We start from the raw sequence: 20244 nt of genomic DNA on the forward strand, positions 1-20244 counted from the left end.
CGAGGAGACTAGAGAAGGAAATAAACATATCAGATATATTAATTCACCCACCAAATGCTACTTTCAAGCTTTGCTGGCATCTCAGTCAAAGGGTCTCCTTTGATGGTGATTCATGTATAGAACATTTTCTGTGCAGTATCTTACAAGCCCCCCATGTTTCTGGTCCTGATTTAGACCTTTCCTCTTTGTATGGACAAGATGTGTTGCTGTGTTGCAACTTGCAGGCGACTTCCCTGTGCACTTGTATCATTAAGTCGTGTTATTAGAAACATCACTTTTAGTTTAGAGAGATCTTTATGGCCAATGATGATAGCTAAAAGATCGGATCAAAGCAATAAGCAAAAAAAAAAGCCAACATTCAAAATCAAAACGTGCCACTATCGAAACAGCACCTGTCCTGCAGGTTCCTGAATAACAGAAGCAACACACACACACACGCACTGGTGAGCAGTCAGTGGGAGGTCTGGTCTACCTGTGTGACCCAGCAGCAGGCTGATAAGCGCTCCTCCTCTCCGCCGCCGTCATTGGTTTCCCTGGAACCCGAGAGAAACCAGTCGGACGTCCACTGCGTGTCCCGTTCACTCGCTGCAGGATCCAGACGCTCGCTGGAGGAATGCGTGGCAAAACACGGCGTTTATTTGGATTTTGAAAGAGAAGGACTCTCTTTTAACAAGCGCGTCGTCATTTCTAGCATGATAGCTTCCCCCCGGAGCCGATAGAAGGCGTTTGAAATGTCTCACCAGCAGCGGCTTGTCCAGCTCTCCGCCGCTTCGCTCGCCGTAGTCTTCGGTCCGGACGAGGAGAGTTTGCGCGCCGGCGGAGGGAAACTCAATGGCAATATTACGAGTGGACAGGAGGTTTTTGCGGACTTTAAAGCGCAAAATTTGCGCAGTTCCTGGAATAAGAGACTCGTTAAGGCCATAGCTGAAGTGTACTTTCAGGGATGGATGGAAAACTTGGTGCTTTTCGTTCAAGGGAACGCAAACAACTTGGAGGTGCTGAGAGAAGCGTGGATGCGCAGAGCTCTGAGGTCACCGAAGGGATTTATCATTAAAGCTGTCGGTATGTAGCATCAATCCTGTCAATGACCTCTCACCAAAGATAACATAATATGAAGCAAACACTGATAGTAACACAACTGTCCCAATGAATCAGACCGCTATGCAAATATATGCAAACAGCATTACAGGTGGAAATAAAAACACCAAGGTGAACAGCTACCTCAGTCATGCAAGAGCATAATGTGTTTTTTCTTTTCGGGGACACTGTAGAGTCACACAACCAGCAACAGTTGTTTACCACAGAGAGGGAAATGTGTGAAAGCCATAAACTCTGAACAACGTGGAGCTGGCAGGGTTTAACACCTTTCCTCCTTTTCTGGATTTTCAGACCATTAACCTCTAAACTCAGTCCAGTCTGATGTCAAAAGTATGAACCCAAAAGTTCTTCTGTTCATGGTGTCAACAGTAGTTACATTGTAGTGTGTCTGATCTCTGACTGAAGGTCATTTTGTCACTTGTTTCTTGGATGTTGCAATGTGCAGAGGCATCAAACTCCCTCTCAAAACAAAGAATAATATATCTTTTCCCTCACATTTACATCGCTGGCATAGCCTGCCGGGTTTTTCTCCATTCTTCTCATGCAAAACTCCTCGTGGGCATAATTTGAAAAGACTGCGTTTTGCTGCGATGAGCAGTGAAAATCATTTCCGCAGGTGTTTATTACCCGAGAGATGATATTCCTTAAATCCCTTATCTCTCTCTCAATAGTCTGGTGGGTTTGAGAGGATTGCGCTACTAATCAGCCTCCCATTGTTGTCGACACAGTGATATATTTACCAACGCTTGTTAACAAAGCTCTGTGTACCATATAATTACTTCTAATTGCCCCCCTTCTTTGGGCTCCTGTCCTCTGATGTATTTTAAAGCAGCATATAGCTGCACAAAAGCAGTGAATGGAAACCTTTTACCGCTCCAAAAATAGTGTTCGAGGGAGTTTTCCCAAATGTTGGGAGGATAGTTGAGCTGCAGCAGGTTCCTTTTGGTTTTTGGAAACATGGTCCCAGCAACACACCCATTGGCTCCCCCATTTGTTCCAGCTGTCTTTGCCTCCGTTTCAGGGTCTGCCTTTCCAATAATGTGTATCTGTGTCTGAGTATTACTTTGTCTGGATGCCGCTGTCTACCTGCTGACTTTGTGTCAAGACGTCAGCTCCGCCAGATTGAGCAGTGCACGGACAAGTAGAGGGAGGAATGTGATGTGTAGAGACCACACAAGGGGGGAGACCCGGGAGGGCGTGAAGCGGCAGAGGAGGGGGAGGTGAAGGCCGACATGCCATCCCACTGTGAGACACTTTCACAAACAAACACCATATGAGCCTAAGGTGATGCGGAGCTTATTGCTATGCGCAGTGTCAGCACAAAGCTGCACACAGACATGCATGAGCTCACAGTCGGATGCAAGGCAGGCGTTTGATATACCTCAAAAGACTCCTCTTGTTTGAGCTTCACACCAGAAACTTGTAAGCAAACACGTCTGTGTGTGGACATGTTACCTCCTACTCCTCCTTAACAAATCCTTTGCCTCACACTGCAGCAATTTGTATGGAAATTAGCGCTGGCTGGCTGTCAGAGTCTGCTTTACTGCCTCCGCCCTGAGAATTGGTCAGCAGTGAATCACTGTGCGACTGGCTGCCGACCACCGCTGCTTCTCTGTTACTCGGGGATTAATGTCCCTTGGTTTCATGGTCAGTGAGAGACTGTGGAAGTCAGACTCCTAGATTGATATCAGGCATGGACTTGAGGCCACGACATTGTCCTAATATAAATGTGTCAGGAAGAAAACAGAAACGTTATGAGTTATATGGTACATTGAATTTCTAACAGCCCTATTTCCTTTCCCGGGTCAGAGCAAGGTTGAGACGTGACTTCACTGATGTGAGCAGGTTTTTTTTTTAGAAGATGTTCAGCTAAAATGAACCAGATGTGGTCTTAAGTTGCTTTTAAATAGAGAGACATTGAAGTGACACAAAGCTTCCAGACAAACAGACACAATAAACTTTGATTCATTTGAGCTACTTCCTCATTGGTCCTCTCTGGTTATCAGTGCTAATGGCTTGAGTGAAGACAGATTGTTCTTCCGGGCCTCTGCTGAGGGGAGACTATGCAGAAAAGGAGGTGTGGGGAAGGGTTGATGAAGGGAGGGGATGGTGCTGAGGTTAGGCTGAGGTAAACAGACAGGGTGAGGAGTTAGTATGAACAGGCTCCGTTGTTATCCTTGTGGGAATGGGCCCCACTGGTACTGGTGTTGACCTCTCCTCTTCAACTCATCAACGTGTTTCTCATTCTTTACTTTAAATTATCTCTTCATCCATTTTCTTCCCTTGAACAGCTGTTTACAGAATAATACATGGCGCTCCACCACAAAGTCATTTCATCATTGATGAGTAGTTTTCTTCTTTCTTGCTCAGAGTATTGATATTCTACATGTTTACATTTACACTGTAGCCTGGATGCTGTTAACAATCAGATTTAGATATGGTTGACAGTAAACCTGTTTGAGCTTACTTGATCATTCTTTAATTATCAGGATGTTATATCCTACAGTTAACACACAATACGACAAGGAAAATGGGAGAACATTGTTTGTTGGTGTTGTGCCTTAATAAATGTAACTAAATTAAACTTTTCACCACAGTTCGTGGTGCTGCTGTTTGCTCACAGACACACAATACATTATATTCAGCTCACTGCTTTTTTACTGCATGTACAGAATAGAAATCAACCTACAAAGTCTAGATGCCACGTTTATCAAAATGATTGACGAGTAATCCAGTTCTGTCCAATGGGTCAAATCTACTACGGCTTTGTTTTAATAAACGTATCCAGTTACGATGGTTTTCCTGTTGCAATGATCAGCATATTGCCTTAAAGGAATTGTTCTATGTTTTGGGCTTATATTGTGCTCGTTCACTATCTCGTCGAGCTTTAAAAGATTTATACCAGTCTCATGTCTAAGCGTTAGCTACGATAAGATAGTTGAGCATAGAGACTGGAGGCAGGAAACAAACAAGATGAAACATGTTAATTCCTTAAATTTAGCGGTGCTGGTTTTTTAGCTTTGGTTTTTTGGCGGTGCTGGCTGTCCCGTCTTTATGTTAATCGCCTGTTGGCTCTAGCTCCATAGTTAACAGACGCATGAGAGCTAAAACTATTCCTTTATTCATATTTAACTGAAGTCTTATTGTGTATAAAAATGCACAAATCAACAGTCTTGAAAAAAACCTCATAATTCCCTAAAAGACTAAATTTGTTCTGAAAAAACTCTCCAGACTCCCCCCGTTGAAACCAGCGGCTTCATAATGACTGTTAGCCGGTTCTGCATTATTTAGTCCTGCTATTGTCGCCGCAGCAGGATGAGCTGAAACATTTATACAGAGTCAGCCAGCGGTGTAATGAGGTCTCCTGTATCCTCACTACATCAAGCTCCGCCAACTGTCCTCGTCCTCTTGGAACATGGACTCGAATGAGTCCTCAGGACAAGCCTTTCACTTTCGTCATGGAAATCACTTTTTGTTTTTGGCCTTTGTAGAACATACTGTAGGTCTTCCTCTGTGTATTTTAGCAGAACTAAAGCACGACTATGCTGCACAGTTAAGCAACGTTTTCTTTTTAAATGGTATGTTTCATTTAACCCACCATACTATGAGGTGGTGCAGCATTCCTGAAATGCTTCATTTACTCTTGAGATCATTTCCTGAGTTCGTCGGCTCGAGAGCCTCATTTCTGCTCTTTACTTCTCACTTGAAAGTGTTTTTATTTTCATGCGGGGAGGGGGGGGGGGGGTGTCTTCTTTCATGAGGGTATTTTGTCAAAGTCTCAGAGCGCTTCACTAATGGTCATAACTCTTCCAGATGTTACCTTATTAACCATGACACCCCCTTACCAGCTTTAAATGGCCCACCCTGTCCTAACTAAGCAGCACAGGTCAAAGGTTACAACCTCCTCGCTAACAAGCCACCTTGAGGGCAGCCGGCTTCAGAGGGTTTGTTCGAAGGCAAACAAACATCAATACAGTATCCAGGTGTTCTCCACTCGCTGGTCCGTTCAGCTTCTGTTAGTGGTTTCAGTGGTTCCAAACTTTCTTTGTCTGACTAAACTGGATGTTGTTTAACACCGTTGATTATATATTAGCGTGTATTGTTGCAGTATTGTCGTAGTGTTCATACTATTGAATCGTTGCTTTGGTAAAGTTGGCATACTACCAATACCAGAGCAACAAAATCGGGTGTTTTTAACTATTTTAATTGTTTATTAATGACTTTAAGCATTACATTATTATTGTCATTATTCACTTTTAACATTGTCAGTCATGCATCCATTACTTTTAGCTAATGTAACTTCTTTGAACTTCTCTGCTCACTTGCCAACTGTTTTCATACACTTTTTCTTACTGGTGCTTGAGAAAATGACTGAGGAATGGCATATCAATTTGTAATACCATTCGGCTGTTTATTTTCCTATCCATTCAAATGGGGATATATTTGAATTAAGTCACAATTTCTGTATTTTAGTTGCGATAGTTGAACTGTCCTTGTACCCCGTGGTCAACTGTATGAGTGCCCTCTGGGGTACATTACCGTCTGAGCAGCCCTCAGTAATAATAATAATGGTTAAAGATAATCACTCTCCGGCTCCCTCGACACTAATAGTATGACATTAAGCTGTTACACAAAATATATGCTGCTGTTTTTCAGGCTCAAAATGATGAAGAGTCTGTATTATGATGGTTGGTTCAATCTTTTTCCCGGCAAGAACAGAGGTGAAATGTTCTTGGAAACCATAAACCCAATCTCCTACTTGTCTTGCTGTGTTTGGTTGGTCGATCAAAGAACATCTAATTTATACTAAATAAACAGTTGACTGGAGATTAATCAAATCATAACATGAAAGGTTTTGACTTCATGTCATTTGAAAGAAAAGCAGCCTCTGTGACTTGTGCAACTTGTTTTAAATTGCTTTTCAAATTGCATTGTTGGTATAAGTTAATTAGGCTGCAGTGCTATAATACAAGAATCACTTGTATTATCTTTCACTGTGCCAGTGCTAAGAGTATGTCCCTGCATTAATCTAAGAAGTCTTTCTATTTTCAGCACTTGTAAAAGATGGTTTAGTAAAGATATGAGATACTCTATGAGGATACTTTGACCTCTATTCTCAGGCGTCCACAGTGCCCACACATGTGTGAGACGAAACGTGTGCGTGCATTCCTCTCAGCACATCATTTGTCAGCTACATCCTCTCCCATCGAGCAGGAAGCTCACCCCTGGTGCGAATCGGGCCTATCGGCCTCTTTATCGACCCAGATTTTGGGCTCACCCGTAGCGGCGGTGTGGAGCCAAGCCAACAACAACAGTGGAGGAGTTCCTCTGTATCCCTCAGCTTACACACCCTGTCAGCGGCCGCTTGAGTTTCCCTCGTGGGATTTTCTCATCATTCACTCTCTGGTCAGACAAATGAGTCGACACAGAAGTAAGGCCATATTGCACTAAGTTTGGTATTGCTATTACTCTTCAGTTTCCTGACAGGATGTTTTCTTTGCTTCGTTTAGCATTGATAAATGCAATGGTATGCTAACATAGGGTCTGTGATAGCAAAGAGCTGTGTTTTTGTATTTCAGGAGTGAAAGATCCTTTCAATGAGCTGTGTGCTGACCAGTTGCAGGGCATTAAAAAGTGATTGATCATATGGCAGACACTGGACGGGAGCTCTGCTCTAAATACTGGGATAACAAACACAGGAATCTGCTGCACCTCGAGCTCGGTTAAATAAGAGGAAATAGGTTTCATCTGCAACCAATGACTGCCTTCCCTCTTGATTTTAACGGGTGTCGAACTGCTGGAAACCCTCTTAGATTGTGTGTGTGTGTGTGTGTGTGTGTGTGTGTGTGTGTATGTTTTTGTGTCAGTGGGGAAAAGCCACATGGGTAGAGTGGGGTGAAAATACCTGGATCTTTGAGGCAAAACTGGGGAAACTAGAGGCGCCTCCCTATTAATGTGTTTAGCGTAGAATGAAATGCTCGAGCACAATTTAGTTTTTATCATAACTAAAGTGCAAGAAAGTGACTGTTAACAAGTGAACACAATGGCGCCTAATATTCAACCTTCGGGAACAACTTCTGTACACACAGGTACTGAATACAGGTACATTTTTTTTATACCCATATCAGTCAGCTATAGTTGAGGATCACGAAACAGAACAACGTTGTGTTGACTTTTAGGTATTTTGGAGATGGGTAGATGGTTCTCGATTTAACTCTGATTCCCTACTTTGGGCGGTTGGAGAACATGAGCGGTCATCTATGCCCCTCAATGGAAAAAATATTATTTTAACAATGTTCTGATCTGTCTATTTAAATTAGGTATTAAAATGCCACTTTGCTTCCTGGTAGAATTTATGGCCTGACACAATTTATTCAGTTCGCGCGGGAGTAATAAATTATATTTATGATTTAGAATTCCTCATTGAGGAAATGTATTTACTTTGAATGCAAGCCAGTCAGAGTGGTCAGCATAACATCTGGCCAAATCACAGACTTTTCTCTTGTCTTGAATAAAACGTTTATCTTTTTATAGAATTAAAATAAATTACAAAGTGATTTAATGTGAGTTCACCCATCTCGCCTTCCAATCTGTCACATTTAGCAGAAACGCTTATGCAGTGAATTATTTCTCTAAACTAAAGTCTTTATTTGGACTCTCATTCATTTGGTGTAGTGCAGGTAGTCGGGTAATCATCATAATACCAAAGTCAAATCAGTTTAAAGTCCTACAGTGTGGTCATGGTCCATTATGTAGTAAATTAAGATTGGTACGCATTTTGGTAAAAAAGTCTGCATTAATCAATAACTAATCAGGATTAAGATCACCCATAATAATGGATTCAGTTTAGAAAGAGGGAACAACCAGAATACCAAGAGCACCGCGGAGGCAAAATACTGTATAATATTAATATTCAGCTTTTGAGCTAAAATTATAATTTTAAAGAAATTCACTCAAAGTTTTCATTACAATGACTTAAATTAAAATGAGCTATGTTTTTGTTCAAAAAACACTGGAAAATCTATTTAATGACAATTAAATGAAATTGCTCTGAACGAACTCTTCAGAGTCTGAAAAAGTAACCCCTCTGATGTCATGCAAGGAATTTTTTGTACAAGGCACTAAAAGTTAGGATATCACAACCTCTGTGGAAATCATTTTGACCATTTGTCCTTAATCTTTCTGCAAGTCCCACAGCACTAATCTCTGGAGTGTCCCTAAAACTAAGCGTCTGCTATTAAGATGAAGTGCTCAGCTCAGCCTCAAATCCATTATAGCTAGAATCAAGCTGAGATGAAGTAGTTACTCAGGAGATTGGGACAAATCTGTCACGAGGGGAGGCAGAGGACGTGGATATAGTTTCTAGGCTTGGACTCTCCAGCCTTCTGGCAGAAACGACACTGGCAGACTGTGGGGTGATGTCCATGTTCACGAGCAGACGATAGCCAGATATGTCAGATATGTCGGGGTGTGACCCATCAAGTCTGAAGAGGTATGACGTAAAAAGATAGAAAAATAAAGCGCTTTAAATCCTGTCTGCTGGCTCTACCATGTGTCGGACATGTTACACAGAGCACTTTGGGCTGTGCTATAAAACACAGGCCTTCTGTTAAACACCTGCTCAGGTGTATTTCCTTTTTCACAAGAACATGATAACAGGGTTTTTGCACACTAGTTCAGTACCAGGTAATTTCATTTTTCCGGCATGAGCTGCTAGTCAAATCGTTCTCACCAGGAATCAGATGGTAAGAACATTATTTAATGTCATTACAGCTGCAGGGATTTTCATCCAAGATCCGTGGTGACCAACTATGTGAGCGTACTAAAGCTCTGTGAGAAGCTTAGTCACACCCTGTTTATGCTGTCTTGCCAACATATGTTAAATGTCAAAGGGTTGGTTTGGCAAAGTGAGTCCCAAGGCTCGAGCCGGATAATAGAAACCCATATTACACTCCCGCTGCTGGTTCTTCCTTTTCTTTTTCTTTGTATTGCATGTGGCAGGTCGCTGCCAGAGTAAAGGTTTCTATGGGGATGTGAGTCAACACAAAGCCCGACTGTGTTTCTCCTCATCGCTCAAAGCTTCAGCTCATGAATCCTCTTTTAGTCATGCTGTTTTGACTTTTCATCTTCTGTGTTTCTCTGCAGAATAATGACCACGGTTCACTTTAGGTGTAGCTTTTAAAAGTTAATGTTAATATCCCGACAACTAGGTTTAAATTAGGTTAAATAATGCCGAAAGGTTCTCTAGGTTGTAGTTCAAGACATTTTCTCAAACACTGATTGCAAAGAGGGCACAGTCCAAATTTACTCAGTACTTCACTTAATATTCAAACACAAGTACCATGAGATACTGAGCTGTCAGTGGGTCAGATTGAACATTTACCTAATGCCTGCAAGTCTGGGCAGAAATACTGGTTTTATTGTTGTGAATCAATAAATAAAGCTGTAAAAATGATCAGTGGCTCAGTCTGTCCATTTTACTGGTATTGATGTGTTTTTAAGTGGGACGGTGGCAGACGCGTTCGCGCCATTTATAGGAAAGTCATGTCCAGTAATTAAACGGTACCGAAGATGTTTATTGCAAAGATTTTGATATCACGTTGATGGCCATACGGTGTTTGTCCAAGTGTGTTCAGAGTGTTTGGACAGGAAAGAGCAGTGTTGTTGGTTTGGTTGTTGGGACGTTCGGGCTGTTATTGCACTCTGAAGGGATCTTTTCACTCAGTTTATTGGGCCTTTTAACGGCAACGCCCAGTTCTGTGTCTTCTATGGGACACACTAACTCGTAAAGCACTTTAAAAAAGTGTGATGCACACACACACACACACACACACACACACACACTCGAGAAGGGGAGGGCGGGGATGTGGAGGCCTGTTAGACCAAGAAACACGAAACAAAGCAAAGTGGTCGTGGGACTGGGAGGCAGTCACGACATAAATTACAGTTGGCATCTCTTCCCATTACTCTAAATCTGACTGTATGAATGTTTGACATTGTCTCACCAGAGGCTTAACTGTAAATTCACTGAAGCGTGTTCCTCACAAGGTCTCAGTCGATGGGAGACGGGGGGGGGGTTTGCAGTTTGGGCCGGCCTCAAGTTCATGTTGAATGCCGTGCAGTGTGTCCTTAATGAGGGAGAGAGAGAGAAGATTAGCCTGTTTGCTAACTGGGGCTCTCAGATTAGACGATACCAGGATGAGATAAGATGGTGTGTGTCTGTGAGTGTGTGTTTCAGGGAAGGCCATGGAGTGGGGGATTGTGGCAACGAGCCTGATGCTTCGGTTAGATTTCACCTGTGATAGCATGAAGGTGAAAGGTCAAGGATGAAGTTGTGCAACCTTCTTTCTTGCTTTTTGCGTCTGGTCTCCCATCAAGGCATGAGTTTAAATCACGTCTGTCACAATATGTAGATGCGGGGAATGATCTTCCCGCTCAGAGCAGCAGGGTGCAGCTAATGGAAGGTCTACAGTGGACTCTGTATGGCGTGGTGTGTTCGTATTTTCTTCCAAGAGACTGGAGGTAATGCAATCACGTATGAAATGGGACTCATGTGGCCCGCTAACAACGGAGCCATGTGAACACATGTGGCATTGATCAGTGTCAGCAGCCAAAGGGATCTCAGCGGGGATCGAAGAAAGAAGGTCTCTGTCAATCATCTCCACAATCTGAGCAGTCAACTTCAGGCGTTTCTCATTTTCATCCCCCAGGCAGCAAGTTATTCTCACGAGTATATACGACATTGGAAAGAAAATGCACGTTTTTCACTCTACATGGAGCAGAAAGCGTAGTGTGGGCTTTGCCGCTTTATTTTAATGTTATGGTGAATGCCATTAAAGTGGAATATCAGACTTGTTATATCGAGTTGCATGAGGCCATTGGTTCTCCCTGAGATACTTTGGATTCAGTGTTGGAGGTCATGACATATGGGATAGAAAATAATATCAAGAGTAATATCTGTACTTATTCATATGATGATTCAAATGAAACAACATTGAATGGAAAAAAACACAGTTTTAATGTGATGGTGGGTCACAAGGGATCGCTTTACTCCAGCAGTTTGGTGTTGTGCTTTCATAACATTTGGGGACATGCAAGAAACAATCTGTGACTTTTAGTCCCAAGTGTGGGTTAAGCTCCATAAACATCAGATCCTATAATGCAAGGCAATGGCCTCTTTCATTGCAGTTAGTATATGCTCGGAAAAAAAACCTAGTTTGTTTGACGTGTTGCCGACCACGTCAGAACGCAAAAGGCAGAGTGAAAAGCTGATCATAGAGAAGTGAAGTACCTCCTCTACCGGTGTTCCCTACGGGACCTTATTTTGCAAATAACATAGCGGTAGTCAACGTCGAGAGACGTGTAATTCCTGGCAAAATTCAAAGATAATTTTGCATCATTTAGTTTCTCTTTTGAGTCACAATACATGTCACCAACACTAGCTAGCTAGGAAACTTAGCCATGTTACACACCCAAATACTAACTTACCGGATGTGTTTGATCCAGCGACTTCTGGTCTTTTTGTCTGCCGGGAAGCAAAAGAGCACTTAAGACCCGTTGATCCAATGAGTACGTCCAGGTACGAAACACAGAGCTTCAGAGAGAGACTTCACTGACACAACTTCTATGGTGTGTAGTCTTTCTAAAAACCTATTTTTACAGTCTTATACTTCAACAGTTTTATGACAGACTGTGACTTTCTTAATGTGCTGAATACATTTTTACATCCCAAGCATCTCATGTGTCATTCATGGCACAATTCAAACAATTCTCCTGGTCTCCTCCATTATACAACTTGTTTTCACAGGCTGAGTAGGACTAACCATTGTGAGGGAACAGACTGTGACGTGTAACATTGGTGGAATGCCCCTTTAAGTGGTTTCATTGAACTGCTGCCCGTTTTAAGTTGGTTTAGTCTCGTCTTCTGTTTGACTGCCGAGCGGGGTTTTGTTGCCATGGCCACCAGCAGGGTATTCATGCTGTGTATGACAATGAGTGTAATGTCGGCGGCCCGGTCTTAGATTACAGGAAAACAGGAGGTCTGTTCCCTCCGGAGAGAAGATAGTTACAACGGTGAGCGGTCACGCCTGCTAATGTTAGACTCAATAAACACTAGTTCTCTGCTTGCATTACACAAAGAAACTGCTGTAGGTGTATTATTTTTTTTGTTCCTTCTGTCTCACACCTACATTGTCAGTCTCACTTTTCTGTTCTCAGTGCTGCTATCAGACCGTAGTAAATTGAAGGGCATGTGAGGAACATGCTGCTGTTGTTGATGTTAGCAGGTGTCCGACAGGATATCCTTCTCTGAACCAGGACGTAGTCAGAGAGGACAACACTCTGTTTACCCAAACTGCATCTGGGCAAAGATATCTATGACGTCACTTTAAAGAGGTAGTGATTACTTAATTGATTCCCTGGGATTAATAATCTACCCCCGCCCCACCCTCCCCTGACCCTATCATGTCCTTTTGACTGCTGACGGTGGTTATAAAGCGGTTGCTATGTGGACAGCCTGACAGACATTCCTATAGGAAGTTAACAACAATGAGTGGCTAAGTCAGCAGCACTAATTCACTGCCCAGGGAGACTGCTATTGAGATATCCGCTCTGAGGTTTAGTCAGATTAACGTCTTCTGTCGGAGCCGGGGGGATACCAGATGGCTTGTTTTTTACAGTCCCACCGTGGGCCATAGGATCCGTTTTACAAAGAAAGACCCCCTGTCTGTGAGACTTAAGTGAGCTCACTGTGCCGATAATTGATTTTTTACTGACTTTGCTTGACATGGTCCTTACTGAGGATACAACTTTTTCAATTCAGGTAAAACACTGATTGAGTAGCAGCTTGATTAGAATATTTCCTGTGCATCGCACATGATTGTTGAAGTGTAAATGCAATCGGCAGAAGTAAAACGCTAACGTTTGGTTATAAACAAACTACGGCTGGGTTGCATGATTGCGAGTACAACGAGGCTGTGAAGGCGGACGAGTCGGTGTGACGTCTCAACTTTAATTTAACCACAGACCTTATTTCAGGCACCACTTTATTTGGACTTTTTGTTTAATTGTGCGGGTAAAAGGTCCAGTATATTAGCCCCTCCTCTCCCCTAATTAGTTTTATTGTGATTGTCTGTTTCATGTCAAAGGCTCAGCTTGACAGGCAATAACTGATAACTGACAACAGTTGAAAACAAATGTTTATTACAACTATAACCTTTTTATTCAATGCAAATTATTATGCAGCTCTGATTGGGCTACTTTTTGCGAGTCAAATCTGGAAACACTGTGTGTGCCGCACCAAAGAAGTGCTGTATGTGTTTGGTAAGTATGTGTTCTGTCATTCTTTACCGTGGCAGGTATTTGATCAGTTGTTTGTTTCCCTTGCCTTGGACATAAGTGGTTCAAGTGTGAGGGTTGTAAATGTTTAGTTTACGTCAAGTGCGAGCTGGGCAGTGTTTTCGTTGAATGCCCTGGGGTTGATGGGAGAATCACTCACAGTCACACTCTCCACATGTTTAGGCCTAATTCACACATGTGTACACACAAGTGTTGTTGTCAGCACAACTGGAAACTTGAAATCGCACGGGGAAAACAACTGGCTATATGGTGGAGTTCAAGTCACGTGTGTGGTCATTTTTTTTGACTTGCGCTTGCACTAAAGTTGAATTAGATCCTCCTGATGGTAAATAAAATACAGCAGACGAGGACTGTTTGTGTCATCTCCCTTCTTTCGCCCATTACGCTCCTTTTATGTGTAGCTGATTAACCAAAACCAATTTCCCAGTCCCGTGGGTAAGGTTATGTCCATGCCCTTGTGTCTGCTCTTCATATGAAGGGAGTTTGTGTTAACCCGACCCAGATGCTAATCATTCATCAGCAGAGGGATCTGGTGCTTTCATTGAGCTCACTTCTCATTAGTAAACATCACGCTTTGTGTTCTGTAGGTAGTATGTTTTTGTAGAGAATTAGTCAAAAAGGCAGACATCTGTGTCAGTGTGTAAGCTTTGTAAAATAAATAACTGTTTCTCAAAGGTAAAATGTTCTCATTTTCTCTTTTACATTATCGCTCAGGGGTTCATAATGCGTTCCTGGGGATCCCACTGTTGATGCTCAGCAAACAAAACCCCCATTCACATTCTCACCCTAACCATAACGTCAACCATATCTGATCTTAACCTAAACACCAACATTTGGACTAAAACTAACCCCCTAAAGGCTTATATCTGACAATAAACATTTCTAACATTATGCAGGCCAGTAACTGCGCCGTTTATCGGACATTTTTCTTCTTTCCTTTCAGTGATGCAGGTCGAACGGAAGAAGTCACTTGTCACTTGTAGAATAAGGAACTTAATAAAGAAAAGATACATTTTCCTTTACTTGTGCTATTAGTTCCTCTTTTCTCTGAACAAAATAACTACTAGAACTGATGATTAGAGACTTTCAAGGTAACCAGTTGTTTGGATACAACTGTTTTAAAGTCCACGTTCAGTTTTGATGTCCTATCCTGTTAACGGGTTGTAGAAGAGTCTTTATGGCACTACTATCTGAACCCTCCTGCGCTCTACACTATAGGCTTTGCACACACACACACACACACAAAAACATTTCGTAACCACTGCATGTTGTTTCAATTACGTTTCCCCATGTGTGAAACTGCTGATTGTTTTTGATACTGAAATGAAATGTTTCTAAAAATGTCTGGTCGTCTTTAAAAGCAGCTTGGTTTTATGATTTGAAAGCCTCGTGGCTTTAACGGGCTCCCACAGTTTGCATGTCAGAGGAACACTGTCGGTCTGCAGCGCTGTGCAGATTGGTGGGGTTTGGATGTGGAGTACACATATACAGAATGATTCATGATGTTTTTATAGCCATAAGACAAATGTTTCCAAGGCTGTCCGTGTCATTCTTCCTAGTCTCGCTCACTTTCGGTAACATGTTTGTCTCGGGGCACCTTCCAGACGTGTAGGGCCGTATGATATCGGATCAGCCCGGCAGTTAGACCTGTGGTCACTTCTGTGGGAGTGATGGAATTCCGTGGTCTGTCCCAGTCCTGATGGAATTTCAAAAGCAGTCAGGCATGGTTCATATAACTCGCATAAATAGACCACATCGGTCATGATTTAGAAGGTGGTTAGGAGAGGAACGCAACTTCAGTGCTTTGAGTTGTTTTCACTGGCAGCACAAGTCAGAGAGGGAGACCTCTCAAACCCAGGTGTGTTTGTGTATGTTTACTGCATCAGGCCCACCTGTTTCACTCAATAATCTGCTGGTGTGTGTGTGTGTGTGTGTGTGTGTGTGTGTTTTTCAGGTGACCTGTCCCCGGTGCAGATGTCCCCTGTCCCCCAGTCCCAGTTCATTCCCTTGGCTGAGGTGTTGTGCTCAGTCATCTCAGATATGAACTCCTCTCAAATCACCGTCAACCAGGAAGCACTTATCAATTACATGAGCAAAGCCCACCCAGGTAATGCATCAAATATCACCTCAGCTTGCTTGTTAAAGGGATGTTTAGACATTTTTGTAAATGCGCTGTTAGGGTTTTAGCTATCGCCATCAGCTTAGATTAGCAAAGAGACTGGAGACAGGCAAGGAGAGTTCAAATATCGTCATTGACAAGTCGGCATTTTACGAGTGGTTATATGCTGGACCATTTCTTGAGTCCTGCACATAACCCTGTGTAAAACTGCAACTTCTCTATTTTTACACCTCGGTTTTTGCTTGTAATAAACAAGCAAGCAAGATATATTGTGTTAATTAGTGATCGTAGAGGTGCTCTTTGGAGGTTGTCACCATAGGACAGAGCTATGCTAGCTGTTTACCCGTCTTTGTCTTAAACTAAGCTAAACAGCTCCAGGCTGTAGCTTCATATTTAATGGATTGATGTGAGAGTGGTATCAATATTTTTATCTAACTGTGACTTAAAATCTTTTCCAAAATGTCAAACTTTTGCTTTATGGAAATATTTGATCATTTTCAAGCTACAAACAATTTGTCCCTTTGCTCGTATTTTGTCCTTAACGCTCTTTTCTCTTTATACGTCTCAGGGATAACCATCCCGACTCAGGACATCCTCTACAATGCTCTGGGCAATCTGATCAAGGATCGCAAAATTTACCATACAGGCGAGGGCTACTTCATCGTCACGCCCCAGACCTATTTCATCACCAACAACATGGTCCGAGAGAAGAGCTGGTGGACTTCTGGTTCAGCAGACGACCCTCCCTCACCTCCTCCCATTACTTACCTATTGAGCAACGACGCTTGTGTTGACAGCACTCAAACGCAGCCAGCGGCGCACTGCAAGTCTTGCAGCTGCTTCAGCCCTCTGCAAACATCCACCAATATCGCCTCCGCTGCTGTAACAGCCACCGTCCCTCCCTCCACTGTCCCAGACCAGCATTCGGTCTCTTTCTCCGTCAGTGAATGTACAGGCAAGAGCTTGAAGTGGCCCCGAACGTTAGATCACAAACCCACCGTGCAGCATCAGTCCACGTCCACAGCTGCAGATTGTCATGCAAGTGAGATCAGCAAAACTACAGCCACTACTAACGCCACTGGCCGCAAAGAAAAAGACAGCAAACCGGGGAGGAAGTTTGGTCTCAATTTGTTCCGAAGGAATGGAGGTAAGAAGGAGAAACCAAAGAAGGAGTACACATCATTTTCGGCCCAGTTCCCTCCAGAGGAGTGGCCAGTAAGAGACGAGGAGGACCTGAACAACTTGCCCCGTGACCTGGAGCATGCCATCATCAAACGCATCAACCCGGAACTGACTGTGGACAACTTGACACGTCACACGGTCCTAATGAAGAAGCTGGAGGAGAGAAGGGAAAGAGGGGTGGACAGAGTGTTGGACAGGGGTCTGGATAAAGATGATAAGGGAGTAGACAAGGGAATGTCTACTGAGATCCTAGCAAAACCCAGGCATCATCACTCCGCTAAGGCAGGGAAAAGATCTGCTCAGAAGACCTCTCGCAGCAAGAGGAGGGCCCATTCCTCCAGAGAGAAGCAGAAGGAAAAGGAGAAGGAGAGGGTTAAGAGTAAGGCTCCCATATGTGCGGATAATTATCCAGAGGGGGAGGATTTGATCCCTTCTCGGCTCAAAGTGGAAATCCCTGTTGATGAACAAGATCAAGTGGAAGAAGGTGGAGCTGTTGAGGGGAAATCTCTTTATAAGAAACGCATTGAAAACCCTTTCCAAAGTCATCTAATCAAAGAAGCTGAGACCCTTATTCCTGCCAGCATCAACAAAGAGCATAAAAGGCGAGAGGTGAAAGAGGGCAAGGTTTCGGGGCCAGGGAAGAAGGATCGAACGTCTCACCGCTCCAAATCCTGGGACCCACACGGGGCCAAAGTGATCGCAGCGGATGGAGAGCATGCAGGGAAATCCCCTACATCTGAGGACAGGTACAACTGTGTCCATGAGAGGGACCTTACTGCTGACCATTTGCTCCAAGCAGACATCAAGATCAACAGTGAGCTGCCCCCGGACTACAGCTCAGCCTACCCACAGAGCAGTACGCTTCGGATAGACGACAAGATCCGGCATCAGAGGGAGGGAAGCGGCAAGGAGAGCCGGGAGAGAGAAGGCGAAAATGGGCATTTTCAGGAGGCCGAATACAACGGTGTACCAGACCACAGCCAAGCTATAGACGACAGCCTCTCTAATATCCAACAATACTCCAATACTAACGCCGTTCTCCCTACCCATTCCTATGAGACTGTCATAAACCACTCTTATGACCCAGCTCCGCCCTGGCCCAAGCCCTCTTTGCAGCGGAAACACTCCCTCAGACTCTCCAACCCACAAAGGGATGATACTCCGAGGCCAGAGCTCTCTTCACACCAGCAGGCCTGTGAAACTACAGCCGCCCAGGAACAACGGGAGATAAGACCCGTCACTATTAGTAATAGAGAGCAAAGGACCATGAGCCAGGGAGAAAGGCCAGAACTGATAGCTGACAGCCCTCCCTCCATAACCGACACCGACGGCTTTATAGAAGACGACTATAGGCTCTATCAGAGAGCGGAAGAGCAGGAGGATGAGGATGCCTGCAGCTCCTTGTGTCTGAATGAGGAGGAGATCATTGATGCTGCAAATGCGTACCGTACAGGTGTAGCGGACTACCATGGCCACCAGTTGGTTTACCATGACCATGAATCTGATTTGCAATATCAGGGGCCCCGCCGGCACTACTATAATTCCAACTTTCACCAACCACAAGTCGCTTCGACACAAGATTCAAGGGACAGCACTTTCACAGATCTCATGCCCCCACCAACCCAGAGGGAAGCTTCCCTCAGCCCCACCAGACCCGGAGAGACCGGCTGGAGGATCCATCATCGCCGTCAGAGAACCGGATCGCCGGAGGCCCAAAGTGAATCCAGCCCTCGGCGAGGCACATTGATCCAGGTGGAGAGACGCCACGTGGATTGTCCCGAACGATCTGAAGTTGCAGACGGCAGCATCTTTGACTACTGCCAGACCAGCGAGATAGATTCAGACACGGAGACTGTCCGTAAATCGGCTGACGAGGGCGACGGTGAATCTGCTCACTGGGCCGCTGAGGTGGCGGCGGTGCAGGCGGATGAGCTCGATGAGACGGGTGTTCCTCAGACCCAGAGGGGCGTTCTGAGCATGCCCAGTGGAGCCAGAGGGGCAGAGATTGGGGAAGCGGTGGAAATAGGAGAGAACCAGAGCATCACAGGGGACAGTGGTATAGATTCTCCTCGGTGAGTGCCTCTTTTTAAAGTTCTCCACTTTAGCTGCAATAAGATACTGTGATATTGTGTTTCCATTTCATTATAGCTTACTTTGAGACCAGGGGTTTCTTTTCAAAGCCATTGAACTTACTGAAAGTTAGACAGCTAACACAGACTGAGACTGATGAAAAGGTTTTATGAGGAGAAAAAAGGTCCGAATCCTGCAGCCCAGATCCACATTCTCTTCAGGCCAGTGTGTTTTTTTTTATCAGTTTTCACACCTTAAGCTCTGGTCTTATCTCTCCGACCGTGAGCCCACACCGGACTCAATCCCATAACATTCTGGAGGAGCTTTCGAGCAAACTCCAAAATAAACACTGTACTGAGGTTAGTTAACCTCTGGGTTACATGCCTGTGATTGGCCTTATTCCCAATTTGTATTTTTTCCTTTAAAGTAAGCTGAACAAACACCTTGTGACCAATTATAGCATCCAGTATTTGGACAGGAGGGAGTCATTTTGATAATTATGTGTAATTGCTGTGCGGCACTTAAATTCTCATGTTATAATCAAAGAGGAAGAAAAGACTTCTTTTCTTTCACTGAACTCGCTGTGCCCCCCGATATGTGTGTGGACAGATGTGGTGCGTGAACACGTCACCTAATTGAAATAGCATATTTATAGAAGATATCAACCTCATGCCCCCTTTCTCCCCCTACAGGACCCGCGTCAGTCTGGCCTCCACTAACACTGTCATCCTGGAGGGTCTCAAGAGGAGAGGCTTTTTACAAAACTTGGAGAAACTGCATTCAAAGAGCAGCGCCATTCGGCCGCAGAGCTCCCTGCTACAGCTAACTCCGGTCATGAACGTATAGCAGGCTTGCCGAAGCTTTGTGTGGCAGCTGACGGATCTCTTCACGTAGCTCAGCGTGAAAAGGCCAAAACCGTGAGCTGGACTCTCCAGTTCTATGCAACTGCAAAGTCAGAGGTTCGCACTTTGTTGCCTACCTCCACATATGGATACCTATTAAAACAGATGTACAGTATACATATATATATATATTTCTTTTTGTAAATAATACAAAAGGTAATACACTATGATTTATCCATTCATGGAGTTCCTTGTATGTGCCGTTAAATGCATGGTGTATTGACAGCATTGTGTATTTTGTGATATTGTTTTGCATATGTACAGTTTTCCTTCTCTACATGCCTCATTGGTTAAAATGTTCATAGCAGCAATAGCGTCTCCTAGAGTTTCTGTTTTCTCTTGTCATATAGCAATTATCACAAATAAAATTGTCAACTAACGTTTTCTCTTGTGTCGTGTTATTGCTCCCTATAAAACATTTAATATCGACAGAAGAGTGCCTGCAATGATTTAATCAAAACAATGTAAGATTATACGGTGGCAATGAGAGTTAGACACACTGTGAATTAAGAAAAC

General features: G+C 43.7%; 1 protein-coding gene across 1 annotated transcript; it reads left to right on the forward strand.

The window, feature by feature from the left end:
- Positions 1–731: 731 nt before the first annotated feature.
- Positions 732–19924, forward strand: stox1 (storkhead box 1; the record flags this gene model as incomplete). Its single annotated transcript, XM_079168885.1, has 4 exons — positions 732–1062; positions 15410–15562; positions 16143–18828; positions 19519–19924. The coding sequence occupies 4 exons, from the start codon at positions 732–734 to the stop codon at positions 19670–19672; spliced, it is 3324 nt and encodes a 1107-aa protein (XP_079025011.1). The 3' UTR covers positions 19673–19924.
- Between the last annotated feature and the right edge of the window lie 320 nt (positions 19925–20244).

The sequence above is a fragment of the Pholis gunnellus genome, assembly GCF_910591455.1.
Source record: "Pholis gunnellus genome assembly, chromosome: 11".
NCBI lineage: Eukaryota > Metazoa > Chordata > Actinopteri > Perciformes > Pholidae > Pholis > Pholis gunnellus.